General features: G+C 37.1%; 2 protein-coding genes across 2 annotated transcripts; one reads left to right on the forward strand and one right to left on the reverse strand.

Moving 5' to 3' along the window:
• Window positions 1-534: 534 nt before the first annotated feature.
• Window positions 535-15,010, reverse strand: LOC126367470 (NADPH oxidase 4-like). The gene is made up of 13 exons (XM_050010988.1): window positions 14,732-15,010; window positions 11,494-11,589; window positions 10,684-10,882; window positions 9,270-9,367; window positions 8,389-8,567; window positions 7,840-7,963; window positions 4,797-4,892; window positions 4,322-4,462; window positions 4,036-4,142; window positions 3,319-3,441; window positions 2,824-2,999; window positions 1,911-2,145; window positions 535-705 (listed from the first exon to the last, which is right to left on the reverse strand). The coding sequence occupies exons 1-13, from the start codon at window positions 14,786-14,788 to the stop codon at window positions 582-584; spliced, it is 1,755 nt and encodes a 584-aa protein (XP_049866945.1). The 5' UTR covers window positions 14,789-15,010; the 3' UTR covers window positions 535-581.
• Window positions 15,011-15,339: 329 nt separating this feature from the next.
• Window positions 15,340-17,271, forward strand: LOC126367502 (vesicle transport protein SEC20-like). The gene is made up of 5 exons (XM_050011045.1): window positions 15,340-15,556; window positions 15,759-15,934; window positions 16,227-16,384; window positions 16,505-16,608; window positions 16,804-17,271. The coding sequence occupies exons 1-5, from the start codon at window positions 15,419-15,421 to the stop codon at window positions 16,966-16,968; spliced, it is 741 nt and encodes a 246-aa protein (XP_049867002.1). The 5' UTR covers window positions 15,340-15,418; the 3' UTR covers window positions 16,969-17,271.
• Window positions 17,272-17,570: the final 299 nt, after the last annotated feature.

Below are 17,570 nucleotides of genomic sequence, written 5' to 3' on the forward strand. Positions count from 1 at the left end.
TAGAATAATTAATCCGTTAAAAAAAAACCAAAAATCAAAATCAAAAAAATTATTCCATTAAATGTCGTTAAAAAATACTTAATTGAAAAATCATTCTATACGCTGCAACTGGGTCTGCATGATAACCGCGCCGCGCACAACGCGAATTATATTGAGCGCTTCGACCAATAAACGATACGAATATGCTATCTACGTAGATGGACGTCAAACGGTTATTGGTCGAAGGCCTCGATATAATTCGCGCCGCTCGCGGCGCCGTTACCGTGCAGAGCCTACAGGAGTTTTTTAACGAATCTTTTAGGAGCTGATTATTGTAAATGTATGTATTTTTTTTAACTGATTAATCTTTATTATTTTTATTCTTGGTTTTTTATTTTCATTGTGTATAATTTAGCTGTTGTTGTAGTGCCCACAGGGTTCCTGTTTGTACTTTACTTTCTTATCTTAAAATCTACGGGACATCTTTCGTGGTGCGTAGGTACTCCACCTGTCTTAAACATAAACCATTACTAAAGTAAAATAAAGCAAGTCAAGTCTTTACCGCAGCATTTTAATTCATTTGAGTATAAATAGGTATGAACTTAAGAAAATCGTTCATGAACGAATGTAATTTTTGTTTTTGTACAGTTTGATACGTCCTTACATTTATTTCTTAATATTCTCACTAGTTTCTTTGGTCCACAGCAATACAGCGACAGATGTTGTCTGGAACAAAGTATATTGTTGATGAGAACCATTTCCTAAACATACTAGAATTCGTCTTTAAATCTATCACCTAGTTCAGTGTTCAGTTCAGTCAAAATGTTGTCGCTTTGTTAATACTACCTAAGAGGCGGAAGTAAAACGTGGGTACTTAGTTCATCTTGTGGCTGTACCTCTGTCTACCCCAGTAGGGATATATTCGTGAGCTTATGTTATGTTATTATACAGTAGTATGTAGCTATTAAACTTTATATATAATATTGAATAATAACGAAATGACATATATAAATATTTACCTCAATACGTAAAAAATAGTTACTAGCTCGTATTGTTCGTATTGTTAGAATGGAAAACCCAGGAAGATAAACTTTCTTCATTTACAATGGTATATTATTAAGTACTAGTTTTTTCTTTTCATTAATTAAAACCGCATAAAATATTGACATAATTAGAAAGGAAAACCGCGAAATTGTTTGTGCAGAAACAGACGTCATAGAATAAATAATGAGTAGGTAGGTACTAGGTAATAAACACAATAGACCCAGGCGCACACCAGCGGCTGCGTTAGGTTTACCTCACCTCCTCTCGGTTTTACATTTTAGTCTTAAATCGTGCCTATGGGCGTCAGACATGTCAGACGTCACACAAACAGACGCACGTGGACGATAATGTCAATGTGTAGTGTCTGTGTAAAACGAGGTTTTTTGTATGAAGTGTCTGTGGTGTGACAGTGACAAAAGCTAAGTTAGCAACAAGGATTGTTTGTTTATCCAGAAGTGGCAGGGTTTATTAAATTATTTATATTTTATAATTCATCGGGGAATATAAATGATTCTTATTTACTTTCCTGCTAAGCTTGGTACAGAGAAGGAATGTTCCATAGTTGCTCACCTATTTACGGTGGTGTTACTTTTTGTTTAGAACTTTACGAAAAAACTTTTTGAAACGTTTGCAAAAAAAAGTTCATTTTACATATTATCAATATGTCTACATAAGCACTTAGTCTTAAGCTATCGGATGTTGTTCATTAATATTTGGAAGCGATGTTATTCCAAATGTCCCCAATTCCAGTGTACACTGGACGCTATAGAATGCATAGTGTACTCAAAGTTCGAGGCAAACCAAATAATATACGCGACAAAAAGAAACAAAATTCGTAACTCCATATCTCTCCGCACAATTCGACTGATTACATCAACAACTCTCACCTGGGATACAGATGCACCCAGTACCCGACCACCTGGTCCCAGTAAGGCCTGCCTCTGTTCAGTCGACACCCCAGCAGGGGATATTCTCTCGCTAAGCTAAACTTGTCATCATCCATCTCTCTGTTAACCGCCATCTTCTTCTTAACATTTGGTGTCAATAATGTGTTTTTGTCATCTTCTTTTATATTCAGCACATATGTCACGCCTTTCTCGTTCACTATTGTGTTTGCTGGAGCTGTAATAGAATTATTTGTTTAAGTACCTTCTTTAGATAGGTAAAATTTTAGATGACTTTTGATAACTATCTAGTTTAAGAATCGTATCTAATCTAATCACGTAGCTGGTCGGAGCAGTTGGCGCTCCTCAACCCTAGTCGCTAGTTCTACGAAGTTTTGGATAAACCTAGTCAAGTATTAGAATAATGTCTCTATCTATCTCATACCATTGCCAGTCATGGAGTTGGTAATGTGTATCGGCAGATGCAGCCGGTTGTGGCAGTTGGCATCTCCCAGCGCGTTCAGACAATGGTAACTAGTTCTGCTAGCGTTGTGGATAAACCTAGTCAAGAATTCAAATAATCTATCTCATACCGTCGCCAGTTTTGGGTGGTTGGCGTCTCTCAGCGCTTGCAGACACTCCTTCAGTAGTTCTGCTATTGGCATCACCACGGCGTAGTTTGTCATAACGATTGCGTAGAAGTACCTACCTAACTCTTAAAATAAGCTTCCACATACCATTGCCAGTCCTGGAGTTAGTGACATGTATCTGCAGATGCAGCCGTTCGGGGCGGTTGGCGTCCCTCAGTGCTTGCAGACACTTCTCCGGTAGTTCTGCTATTGACGTCACCCCAATCTTATTTCTCACAACACGGCTGAAAAGAAGTATCTAACTATTGGAATAAGCTTCCACCTACCATTGCCAGCCCTGGAGTTAGTGACATGTATCTGCAGATGCAGCCGATCAGGGCGGTTGGAGTCTCTCAGAGTTCGCAGACATTTCGTCGCTAGTTCTGCTAACGGCGTCACCTCTCTCTCGCTTCTCACCACCCATAATAGGTGTACCCGTCCTGGCAGCTCGCTGCGTGGCTCCCTGAGTAATCAATAATCATATAATGTACATAATAAAATACTCCGTCTTACGCTCTAAACGACTGAATTAGACTTTATGAGTTTGAATTTATGTTCGAATCGTAGATAATTGTTATCATCACGATTTCTGCCCGGTTAACGACAAGAAATTGGTAGGGGCAGTGACTACATTTGAAGAGCGTGTGGTAGACATTGCCACACTCGCATTGGCTGATATAGTACGGGACAATAAGGCAAGGCTTCAATATTTTCTAGTTCTTTCGCTCAAGGTAAAAATCTGTCTATCCAAATATTCTCCCAATGTTATAAAGTCCTGGTACCTGAGTAAGTGTTCCAGCAGGGGTACAAACGGCGTGATACCCACACCCGCAGCCACACACAGCGCGACACCGCTGCCTGCAGCTCGCTCCATTGGGCTGCACATTGGCCCGTCCACCAACATTCTATATACAGGAAATAAATTAACATATCCTATCACCTCGTACATAACCTTAGAATAAACAATAAATATCCGACAACTTCAGGTGGTCATCAAAGAAATTGGCATAGTTTCCTCTCACATAGGTACTTACCTAAGAAGCGGTGACCTGCTATTGGAGAAAAAGTAGTTATTTTTTCTTTGTTATTGGAGTTTTTAACTGACTGACTACATCTGTCGATCGTGTGCGATCACTTGCCGCTCTCGCATTGGCAGATACAGTACGGGACAAGGCAAGGCTTCAATATATTTAAATTCTTTCCCTCAAGCTAAAAATATCATTAGCGTTAAGATGGACCACGCGGGACCACAATTTATTTAACGTGTATATTTTTTGAATGAGAAAGTTACTAGATTCTTTAGTTTAGGTACCAAATAGTACTGGATGGGTACTATAATCTAACAAAATGCAATTTCAACATTAAGCAATAGGTCCCGCCGCCATTGTGACGCTGATAAAAAATCTGTCCATTCATATGCCTGAATGCTTGGAGACTTTAGTAGCGTTGCGTCTGTAAGTATTATAAATTATAAAAGAAACAACAGTCTTGCTACTTACTTGAGTTTGCTAAATTCTTTTTCATTGACTAGATTCTCTAAAGTTTCAGTCCAATCTCCTCTCACTTTGATCCAAACTACAAAATTCCTTTCCTCAGGGTTGGGTACCTAAAAACCATATTTATAAGTTCTTATATATCATATAACCAGTGATCTACTACGCCAATGTGTCTATCAAAGAATACAAGGGTGCGAAATTGAACCCCGTGCGAATCAAATAGACACCTCGCTGGTATGCAACTCATTTGACGGGAGGTGTCTAATTAATTCACACGGGTTATACTCACTTTAACTACAGTAAATGGGTGCCATTCTAATGAGGAAATATCAGGACATTGTAATAGCACGTATTGCCCTGGTCGGCAGTCAAACTCCTCGTGAGGACAGCTCATCCTCAAATTGATGATGCGTCCGGGCATAGCAGTCACCTAGTATAGACAACATTAAATAAATTAAACAACTAAGTATAGAGAATAACAACATAGCATTATGCTCGTATCCCAGAAGGGGTAGAAGTGTATAGTATACACGCCCAGGCCCGCTCCTCAGTAACTACATGTATAAACCACATGTAGATAATAAGGGGACGATCCTATTGCCGTTAACTGGAACGAAACCTAAAAACCACAAGATCCAAACGTGATTTCGAACTCATAAAGTCGAATTCAATGTACCTAACTATACGCACGCGTTTAGTCACGCGTTTTCGGAACAGAGCTATCACGAATTCCTGAAAACTTTTAAGAAAATACTTATATTTACATTTATAATGTCGACTGCTGTTCGATTTCTGGCGAATATACGCCAAATGAGATCCAGGAAGAAACAGCTGAGCGGGAACACCATCCACATCCACGTCTGGAAACCAAAGTATCTATAAATGATTTTTTTTCTCAAACCATGGATTATCTGAATGTTTAAAAATCGTGTCCCTTGTTGGGTGTCCCTAGCTACGTAGCAGCTTTCATCTTTTTGATCTAGCAAAATAACAGTAAGTAGATTGATGAATAAAATAGATTTGACAAACCGAAAAGAAACAAACGAAAGAATACACTTCGTCGAGTCGCTTCATAGGTACTTATCCCTAAGTATTCTGTACTTTACTTTTCACTATTCAATAAAGTTCTATAAGTCATTTATTAAAAAAGTTATGTAACATATAATCTCAGTAAAACAGAAATACTTTATTCTTTCGATAGAGTTTCGGAGTAGATAACTACTACCTATCCACCTAACTGTAAAGGATTGTCTTCTTCTATCATGTGAGGTGGATTACCAACCCCATCAACTCTTGTGTCAGGGTTACTATTGAGCCGCCAAAGGCCCCTGACATGACTCATGTAACGACTACGTACCTACATTAGTAAGTAGTAACCGGGACCAATGGCTTAACGTGCCTTCCGAAGCAGGGATCGTCTTACTTTCGGACCATCAGGTGATCACCGGGATTCGAACCCAGGACCTCCAGATCGTGAGCCCAACGCTCAACCACTGGACCACGGAGGGAGGCCGTTTAAAGGATTGTAATTTGTTGTGAATCGACACAGGACAATAAGTCTCGTCTATAATGTATTCATTATGTAAGTACCTAGTACCTACCTATAACAAAGTGTACCTAACTGAACATCGATTTGATTGCTTCCCACGCCCGTGATATCAAAGCTAATTTAAACATAGACCATACGAACCGTGACCGTACGAGACCTTGAGAGGACGAAATGCTAAGATCGACATAATGAATCGTATTGTATTTTAGTAAGTGATCGATCAGCCTGTGGCGGACCCAACTAGTTGGCCAGCTAGTTCCGCCCACATGCAACAGATGGCGCCACATTCAATAATGCAGTCTTGAAGCAGTCGTGAAACGCGCTATCGAAGTTTACACAGCGAGACGCAATATACATCTTCCAACATGACACCGTTGGATAGTTGATCCCCAGTCATACTATCAACTTGTGACTAGCGGGGTACCTACTATGCTCTGTTCGGTACCTCGAAAATATCCTTTGGCGGCAGCACATCCTCGCCGCCAAAAGCCCATTGCCCATATAAAATCTAGTGGTCTATTTTGTTAGAAAGGATACATTGTCATCAGTCTGTTTTTACTTTTGTTCGCCCCCAGTTCATCACAGAAGAATACATCATCAGCCCATTAACGTCCCCACTGCTGGGGCACGGGCCTTCCCTATGGATGGATAGGGAGATCGGGCCTTAAACCACCACGCGGGCCCAGTGCGGATTGATGGTTATTAACGACTGCTAATGCAGCCGGGACCAACGGCTTAACGTGCCTTCCGAAGCATCGATATTCAATAAGCCTAATGAATCAATATTGAAAATAAACGATTTTGATATTGGTTGATTACCCTGACAGTGCATTGGTGTAGGCAAACTACATGTCGCACTCGGGCTGTAGATTTTACCGTATTAAATATTCCAGCTAGATGTTTAAAAAAAACGGAACAGTTTTTATATTAGTTCCAGCTATCGACGATTCCCGCGGAAAGTGACAGCTCCATAACTTATTTTTTTATTAGCCAAATCTACTTATATTATCTACTTCAAAACTTACTTGTATATTTAGAAACTGCGTGTGGGTTCAGTAAAGTAGCATATTTCACAAAATAAGTGAATGACTATGGGGTTTTTGTGATGTTTTGGCGCGGTGGTTTCTAATCTAAGCAGTTATATTGAGCGATATCTACTAAGTATGGCGCGGTGCGGACGACACTGCATAAAATATACTTTATTGCACTTAACAACTAGTTACATCACAAACAAGAAATGGACGTTTACAAGGGTGGTGAAGGGTGCATAAGTTAGTTATCAAGTTAAATTCGTTTTCTTGTCATGTAAGTGACTGTGTTTTTATTGAAAATAAAGAATCTTTAAACCGAAAGTTTTGAGTAGCATTTAATCGCCCAAATAAAAGTTTATTTTTGTAACGACAATACACTTAACTATTTAACTACCAGTTTTAACAACCAGTAGCATAAACCCATAACCTTTTATGACATTATAAGCCCGCGAGTCTTGGTTAAGCATCCTATTCATAATATACGTTATCTTGGAAAGGGAGACCGGTATGTGCCAATATCATGTAATAAGGAATAATACTACGTGCCAATACTAAGCCAGGGCACATATTGGTCTCGTATTCAATGTGTCCGTTTGTGGTCGACACGATATGGACGCAGATGCGTACAATTAATACCTTGCGAATACATTGGGACATGTCCTATGGAAACATCTATGTAGAGACTACGTCTACCACCTAATACAGTGTTAATTTATGGGACAAATGCGAATGATGCTAGTACGATATTAGGGTATCTACTATGAAACATTAGGTCCGCAACATTAGGTCCATCATTAGGTAGGTAGGAAACGGCCTCCGTAGACCAGTGGTTGAGCGTTGGGCTCACGATCCGGAGGCCCCGGGTTCGAATCCCGGTCATCACCTGATTGTCCGAAAGTAAGATGGTAAGATGATCCGTGCTTCGGAAGGCACGTTAAGCCGTTGGCCCCGGTTACTACTTACTGATCATTGTACGTAGACGTTACATGAGTCATGTCAGGGGCCTTTGGCGGCTCAATAGTAACCCTGACACCAGGGTTGATGAGGTTGGTAATCCTCCTCACAATCCACACGATAGAAGATGGCATTATTTGGATTATCTTAAAAAGTAACTGTTACTATACCATTGTCCATTTATGAATTCCATTTGTGATTGTGCAACATTAACAACCGATGTGGGCAGTGACGTGGGATGGAAAAAGAACCAAATTCCAAGTTATTACTTACTTTTGACTTGATGGGTACGAATATAGGTCCACGAGTGACATAAGAACTATTGTTCCCTTCGTCTATTGCAGTTGAATAATAAATTGGTTCGTTCTCTTCCAATACGTTTTCTTTTAGGACGCCACTGTAACAGAAGAGTTTAAATTAGTAAAATATTGTAAATATTTATATTACACTTCTACGATATTACCGGCCGCGATCTTTTTCTACTTTTATCGTGTGGGTTGTGAAGTGAACAACCAACCACAGCAACTGGTGTCAGGGTTATTATTGAAGCCGCTACAGAACCAGCCATGTGACGACTATGTAGGTACTTACATCAGTAAGTAGTTAACAGGACCTTACTTCCGGACAATCAGATCAGCCTGTATAGTCGTAGCTAAAGAAATCACGAAGTGTTTTTTGTGAAATGTTAAATTTCCAGCGGGATTCGAACTCGGGAACATCGGATCGTGAGCTCATCGCTCAATACAGTGGTTGCCTACAGAGGCCGTTGCATGACAAGTTTTGATTACGAAGTGTATGAACAAGGTTTAGATAGGTAAGTACCTTAAAGGATGTATGATGAGGAGCACCATAAAAGGCAGGTAAAGCTGGTGGGTGTACCAGAAAGCGTTGTACAGTTTCCTCCGTACTACCCTGAGCGACATGATGCACATAGTTGTCGTGATGGCTAACATCGCCAGCCCTGTCAACCCTGGTTGGCTCAGCAGCAAGAGAAGAGGGTTCTGTAAATGCCATTAGTTATTTAAAAGTTGGTCTAATACTCCTGCATGGATATCGCTATCTATCGAGTTCGGTAAATATAGTTTCGTTGTAGTTTCGTTTCGTTTATGTAATAGGTCCCGGTTGGTCCCGAGTTACAAGCCCAAGCACATCCAACAACCCGCAGTGGAGCTCCATACCACCTCCGGTTGATTGAGGGGAGGGCTGTGCCCAGAAGTGGGACGTGTTTAGGCTGTTTATGTTTATGTTATGTCATGGTATCTAATTATATTTTTTCTCGATGCTACTGATGAAAAGTGTTTCGTACGAGATTCACATGTACTTAAAATATAGTATATGACAAGACTTTGTCCGACATTCACCTTGTCTAAGTAATTGATTTTGTGAGGAAGACACTTAAGTGCTCAGCGTGCTCTTGATCTCGAATATAATAAGGTAGATACATAAATTAAAGCGACATAATTTCCATTAAGTACCTACCTATCTTTAATATCGTTTAGATTTGAGCAGTCAACAGAGTAGTCGTGTGGAAATTATTCCCTAGGGGCGCGGTGTTAAAGGGTGGCCATAACGGGTTATTTTCGCTAACTCTTTTAAGTACTTACCTATATTATATCGAGTCTCTGATAAGTATTATAGTAGTATATTTTTTTTGTAAGTCTGTTTCCTATTATTTTTAGTAAAATTATATAAAAAAATATTACCTCATTCTTGTAAGAAGCCAAATTGATGTCGGGTCGCACCTCATCGTAGTTCCGGGAAAAGTTCCAGAAGTTACTGAAGTGTGATATTGAATGTATCACTGCAAACACATTGTATTTATAAATTACTTACTTATATTATCTTTTGCGATAGGTAACCTGATTGTCCAAAAAATTAAGATGATTCCGTGCTTCGGAAGGCACGCTATCCCTATCCATCCATAGGGAAGGCCCGTGCCCCAGCAGTGGGGACGTTAATGGGCTGGTGATGATGATGTTATCTTTTGGGATAAGCTGAGCATACAGAGGGTCGAGGAAGAGATGGTTCTCTGCCTCATTTACCGCCTCCTATGTGTGCTATAAAGTATTTTTTATATGTTATGTATGTTATATTTAAGAGTTGTCTAGACATTTCACACCAACATATTTAGGTCGCTAATTCGACTCGGACGCATATTTTGAAAGTATACAAGGCCAGCACGCATTAATAATGTTATTGTACTGTATGTTTTCTTAACGAAAAGCTACCAAAAATAACTCGAAAACGTGCGTATGGACAGTAAGTCAGATATTATGTAGACTTGTAGAACACCGTTACCTATTTGGATTTTATTATGACCATAATTTATTTCGATGCAGGATAATTTCTAGGCTTAGATTTGTATCTACACAGTTTTAGATTTTTGATAATGAGCTCGTCACATCGCTTCACGCTTGTTTCAAAATCGCCGGTTCATAAATGCTACGGGAACTTACAGACTAGTAGGTCGCGGGTACAAAAGCAAGTTCTAAACAGGGTAGGTACACAAGTACTGTTATTACCCTGCGTCTCGAGAACTTAATGGTGAGGCTTTTTAGCTTCAACAGTGGCGTAACTGTCTATTGTAAAGGGCTTTAGTGTTATGATTATACGCATCTGGTTTTATAACTTAAAGTGCATTTTCGGCTGTGACCGTATTATTAATCTTAGTGTCTATAAATCTACTATTACTTACCAATTTTAGAGCTTTAGCTCAGTGACTCACTCTCCGTTTATAGAAGACAATAGTGCAGATAGTTAAATACATACTTACCAACCTAATTTGATATTTTGGTGGGTATATATTCAGATAGAAAATAAAGAATAGCTATTTTTTACAGATACAATGAGAATTCCAAATGAGTTGGAAGGACCATTTGAATAGATAGGGCCATGAATTAATGAATTAATATATGTACATATAAGTACTTAATATAAAATAGGCATTTCAATACATTTTAATAAATATATTGTCGAGTGTCTTAAGCGACTTTTCATATAATTATAATCCGAATTGGTCCACTAATTTGCCTAGTAAGGGGTTTTTAAAGAAAATACTATTTTTCTTGATAAGTAGGTTTCAGCAGCACAACTCTGAAATGTAATTCAGCGACTTACCAGCGAATAAGTACAAAGTGATCGCAACGGTCATGTGAAAACTCTTTGTTCTCTCCAGCCAGAAGAAGAAGAGCCCTGGCCACGCTCTACACAAGATCCTATACAATATCTGATTGAGTTTCTTGCATAATGGCAGCAAAACTAGAGCACAGCATATATTTAACACTGTCGCTGAACCACGGGATACGCATAGACCGACCTGAAACATAATTATTATGTATCTAGGCATGCTAGTTGTCCATTTAGGTATATATCGTGTCCTGTAATTCATGTCATACATAACGTACGTAATATATATAAATATAAAACGTAACGTAACATATTTATAAGGCACGAATAATACATTATTAGCTATTAAAACATTATAGTAGTAGTATTATAAGGCATACATACTCTTCCAGTAGATATACCTACAAGATATTTCGCTGATGACCTAGGTTTAAATAGGTATGTGTAAGAAGGTAAGTTCAGCGTTCAGTGAGAATATTTTGTAAGTATTTAAGTACTTACTTTTAAATGTAAGTACGAATGATTAATTACGAATATAGTATAGGTTAGCACCACGGAATAGAAGAAAGTAGTTGGAAGGACCAAAAGACCGCGATCAAATCAAATATCGACTATCATGAAGGCGATCCTTTTGCAGAGAAGTAGTAAGTAGTAAAAGAGAGTGGGGTTGAACCGGCGACCGGCGACAGCTGTTTATATAGGTACAACATGCGTGTTAGAGACTTCCCAATCTATTTCTTCTATTCTGTGGTTAGCACGACTTATATAATAGGTGGCTAGGTATGAGATAAGAGTTCTTACCCCCAGTATTCGCCTTAAATAATAGTATTGTCGTTCGTTTTTGTAATAAACAAAACAATGGTAAAAAATGTACGTAACTAATGAGATCCATGATATCTGAAACAAAACAGAATATAAAATTATATTGCTAATATTGCGACGAATTGGAGTAATAAGTATTTGTAAACTTCTCTAGTTGCCGAAGTAGATACCAACTAAACTAACCCGTAAGTAAGTATTTTTGTATTGTCTAAACAAACATCTATAAAATCATCGAGCTCGCTTTATAAGCTGTATCAAATACCTACCTACTTATTTTTTGGAATGGAAACTCCATAAAATATCGCTGATATTTGTTCGGCCTGTTACTACGCGATTTTAAGAAAAGTTAATATTGGGTATTACAGTAAACAAATATATTGGGAGCTATTGGATGTTTAGTCTATTCTACGTATATTGACTAACGTTGTTTATAGTCTTGTCTACATTTATTTGTAGATTTTGTAGGTACTTACTTACCTATGTGTTTCATTTATTTATTTATTTATTTAAAAAAAGTACAACCACATCACACATATTGAGCTTATTCCATAACTTAACTAGGTATTCTGACTGATATGTGTAACAATAACGGTGTACATAGCATTATTTTAAATTAGTAGGTACCTATTCGAGTTGTTAAACATACTTAGGTACTATAGACGAGATCTATGAGCTTGATTTGAATTGGTCTATTTACGAGATAATTCATGTAATTTTCTAAAATATTGATTAGGAAGTACAGATTTACATATTAAGAACATTGAGGTTGGTAACAATGATTCCCTGCAGATATTTACGTCCTACAGACATAGTCTAGAAACACTGCTTACGTTAGAAGTTAACTCTATCATGTATGTATATTTGCCGTAGCTATGCTGTAACTAGTCACTTCAGACTCTATTCAAGGCTCGCGTACAACGACAGGCGTATAGAACCGTAACGCCTTTGACAGCCAGCCTCCATTGAAGCCGCGTGAATGGAGCTAGCTTGACGGACCAGTACCGTATTTAGGTCAGAAGGGGCCCCAAGCTGTACGTAAATATCACAATATTCTTTTTACCCATAGCCTACAGGTAAAGGAAAACAAGGAGAAGCTTCGAAATTGCGAATGTTCATCAGGAATTCACTAGGAAAACTTTAGCTATTATATGAGTATTTTCGACCAATTAGGCAAGTGGGTGATTTGAGTAAGATGCTCGCCGGGTAGTAAAACTGTCGACCCATTAATTATACTCAGACTTCTATTTATTATCTTTGGCATATGGATCAGTTGTTGTTATTCACGAGCGTTTAAGATAATACACTGTAACGATATAAAGAGCTCCTGGTCTACAAGTGGTGTAGTGGAAAGTCATATTTCCTGATGTGGCCCTTTTTGCTTACGCACGAGATCTATTTCGCAAACAGTATCTATTATCTATAAAAGTTTAAATTAGCGTCTATACCAATATACATCTGGGGGGTTAAAAAGGATACATCGAAGCAATTCATCTAAAAAAAGCAATATTGGTATATGCGCAAATGTCAAATTGCAATATTGATATTTTAGATGAATTGCTTTGATGTGGCTTTTTTAATCCCTCAGGACTTCAGTTAATCAAGGATAACAATCCATCCCTGGGCGCCAATAGACTGTAGGTTCCGAAGTAGTGCCGATGACAGGGTGTGTGCTAGCATTAATTATCGGCAGCTGAACGTTACCGGTACGTACCGAGTACGAGTAAATGCTCGGTAGAGCATTTGCATCCGTAGCTGTAGCTGTTCATTTATTTCTTACAATCTATTTAGATTTCGTTTTAGGCTAAGAACGAATCTTAGATTTTCTAGAATTAGAAAAGCGTTGCTTTTATTACTGTTTAACTCAATACCTACACACGCGCTGCATTTCTTCTCAGCTCTGTTTCATACAAACTCTCCTCGATCAGTAACGTTTTGGGTATTTTTGGTTAATGCTCTGTATGTATTGAGCTTTAACGTTAGGTAATCGTTATTAATAAATACAATTATTGGGTGTTTCCATTACGATTGTCCTGTCTGATTATTCGATTTAATCAATTACAGATACAAACTACTTACTTACCTACCTACTGATGTGAACGGTTGCGAATCGTAAGAAAAGGACTTGAATTTTTGTGCTTAAAGCTCATTGTTAATGGTTTAATGTCCGCTTTTTAAGTACCTACTTCTGGTGTTGAGTGAGTCGTATAAGGTACATAACATGCTTTTGGCAGAACAGAGTTTTTTTTTCTCAACAGCGTTACTACCAGCGTTACTACGAGCGCTACTGCGATGTACAGCGCTTTTCCTTTCCCGCCATATTTGTTTACTCTTCTATTTTTTCCAGATCTAAACAAGCTACTTATCACGTTATTCCTAATCTCCAGCAAATACGGTAAAATACTAATGTAATGTAATCATTATAGCGTTAAAATCGTTGAATGTTTGCTTTACTACAGTGATGTTTGTTTAACTGTGCGGAAAATCCTTCAGCCTTGTTTCATGAATGATCGATTAGTAAATTGTTGTTGTAAATTTAACGACTAGACGCCGGTGACAGATTTGGTATATGAAGATATAATGTAGACGGTCTATTTTAAGCGCTTTGTTTACATGAGGCCAGTGTAACAGAAGTCTATGAGTGTGTGAAGTCCAAAATAAAGAGAAGAAAGGACCTAACATATATTATTCAAAACGTACTTTTTTTTAAGTTGGTACTTACGTAGGAATGCCTAGCTAAATGAAGTCATCATCATTTCATCTAGAAAGACAATATTAAAAGGCAGTGTAACCGAATGCATTGACCGTGACCTGTATAGGTATCTTAACTCGAAACTTGGAATCCGAAATCAGCTGCGACTGCCCATTTAGAACTCGCTTTTATTATAAACGTGTGAAGGTTTTAATCTCTCGTGCTATTTCCAAAGTCCTGTTTCATTGCAGCTTGGGTAAATCAATTTAGCAAGTCAAGTTATATAAAATACTCAATGTATGTACAATTTATAATAATAGCGAAGTTGACATCATCAAACATTCTTGGAACTTCGAAACTCTGCGAATTGCACGCGGTATGGTTTTGTCATCGTGTATCTTTTGGTTTATTGCTAATGACAAGAGCAAGCAGAACAGTAAAAATAAATGGACCCAGTTAAATAGGGACTTATCATATTTGATTATGTAGGTATAGGTTCTTAAATATTGAAGTAAATAAAACACTCACCAAAAAGAACCGGCTTTTTAAAAAATCATAGCCATGCTTGATAATACGTAAACCCATCTTCTTTTACTTGATTACCTACGTGTTAATTATGATTATTAATTTAATAAATACAAAACTTTACAGTAATGTGCTTCATGACCACTCAGACTCTTTTAATTTGTTTTTTCTAAATATTAACATAACTTTTTTGAACTATTTAAAACTTTGAGACGAAATTTCACACGCGAGTATGCAGAGCCTTTACGACCGCGCGTCTGCGATCCATGCGTCCCATGCCGATCTGGGCTTGCCTGTGATAAAGCTGACTGGCTGGGAGCTTATACTACGGTGACTAAACTTTATCCCATTGCATTCAAAGGTCATCGTCATACTCAACTATGTGTTAGTAGTTATTTTAAACCCGCATACATTTTACGACCTTTCTAATTCTTATACAGTTCATGTATGTACAAAAATAGTACTGATTCTGATGATAGTTTATTTATCGACATTTAACACGTTATTTTTAGCAACAACTTCATAAAAAAAACGAAATCATTTTAGTAAAAATAAAACGGTTGGGTAAAACGGAACGTTATTCTGACAGTCAATGTCATATTGACAATTGTTTGTTATTATTTGTGTTTTGTTTGTTCTGTGCAATCGATAATCTCATCAAAAAGTTTAGGCCCAAGAAAATAAAGAAAAATGAATGGTAAACAAGATATTAATAGTACGGAAACATACCAAACATTGTTTTCGAAGTTAGAAAACCCCGACGTAATCTATCAGAATTTTGTAAAAAGATTGGCGAAGTATTATTTTCAAACCAAAGCCGTAATCCAGGTAAGTAAAAATATTTCATTTAATTACATAATGAGCTCAAACGGCGAAGCAACAAGAAAAGATGTGGCTACAGCTTCTACAAGTAAATTAATATTACAGTTTTTTTATTATTACGACCGTAGTATTGTATTTGTGTCGCACGTTAGAAATCGATCGATTTCAAACATTGACTCATTCAGAAATATATTTTTTTCTGCTTCAGGATATATTGGAATGTAGAGATTCTATGGAAACCTTGTCGGAATTAAATGAAAGAGGACGAATGATGATCAATCTGTTCAGAGATGAACTTGAGAGCTTGGAGTTGTATGCAAAAGAGACTGGTGACCAGGCATACACTGTCATGGAGATAGAGTCACAGAGACATCAACTGGCTGGGTAAACTTAAAAAATATTTGTTATAATTATAATATAAAAAAAATATATTTATAATCTTAATAATAAAGAGAGTTATGGAGCATTCTAAACCATCATGTGGGTAGTTATATTTTATATTTGTTTTTTTTTATTGGATTATAAATGCTTAATTTAGGACATATTGTGAAAAGAAATAGAGATAGCAAAACTAGTTTGAAACTAGATTTAACTTGGATAGTATTTTACTCAAACAAATGTTTTGTCTCAGAAATTATTCCATTTTATTAGTACTGAATTACATTCTTGTATACAGGCTGTTAAAAGAATTTAAATCAGCAAATATAAGCAGTATGTTTGCTATAGAGAAGAAACAAAGACAAGACTTGTTGAAAGCCAATGATTCAGAAGAGTTCAGCATTCGAAACAGGAACAAGAAGGTTGATAGAGATGGACTGCTTAAAATGTCGTCAGGTTGGTCATTACTTAATAAAAAATTATGTATCTGTTGGACTGGATGATGTAAAAAATAAGATTTATTGACAAAAAAAAACTGTTTAATATCTTGATTAAATATGATATTATGTTTTCCAGGTGTAACAGAACAGTTACTTTCAATCAGTAGACAACTAGCAGATACAACTCATAGAAGCCAAATTACTTTAGACAACTTAGTATCATCTAGTTCTACAGTGCATGTAAGTATAATTTAATTGAAATAAGTATAACTAAGAAAACATTTGAAGCTTCAAAATGTTTTTTGTTCATGAATATTATGTTGACCAGTGTTTTTTATTATTCTCAAATAGCTCTATAAAATATGTATCTAATGAATACCAAATAGCTCTTTGAATAATTTTAGAATATTGTTATAATATTAACTGTTATTTCAGTGCACAAAATCGGAGTTACAGAACACGGCTGGCACTATATCGCAGTCAAGCAAGCTGCTCAAAAAGTATGGTCGTCGAGAGTTCACTGACAAAGTTATCATGTTCTTTGCTTTCCTCTTCTTTCTCGCAGTATGTCTTTATATTGTGCAAAAGAGATTATTTTAAGAATAAAGTGCTAAGCATCTAAAAAATTAAAAGACTGGACTTTGAGAATGGCTATAAAGTTTTAGATACTTTGTATTTACTCATATGCTAACTTAAATTAACTTATTTGTTGAGGCTCTCTTACAATATTAGAAAATTATGTTAGTTTGTGTAGCATGCTCTTAAATATTTAGATAAGTGTATAAATGTAAAGATTTGATCTCAGAATTCTAATGTATTTTTATCTCTGAATGTGGCTGTTATTTTGTATAGATTCAAATATAATACTCCAAAGAATATGAAATATACTTGTTTAAAGTGTAACGTGCGACATTTATTTCTCATAATAAGAAAGGTGGTTTACTTTAGAATATCCATCGTACCACTAAGAGTATGGCTAGGGGATTTGTAAAATACAGGAAACTTGAAGAAACGACTAAAATTGTTTCTCCTGATTACATTTGGGTTACCTACCTTCGGTTTGTATTCTACGTAAATCGGAGTACGCTCCAGCCAAGCTCCAGCGGTGTAAATCTGTCAGTGTCAAATTGACAGCGGCTTTTCGGCGGGAAACGGGAACGGGACAGTTGCTTTCTTCGTTGAGTAATCTAAATAATTAATAC

Source organism: Pectinophora gossypiella, chromosome 6 (assembly GCF_024362695.1).
Source record: "Pectinophora gossypiella chromosome 6, ilPecGoss1.1, whole genome shotgun sequence".
NCBI lineage: Eukaryota > Metazoa > Arthropoda > Insecta > Lepidoptera > Gelechiidae > Pectinophora > Pectinophora gossypiella.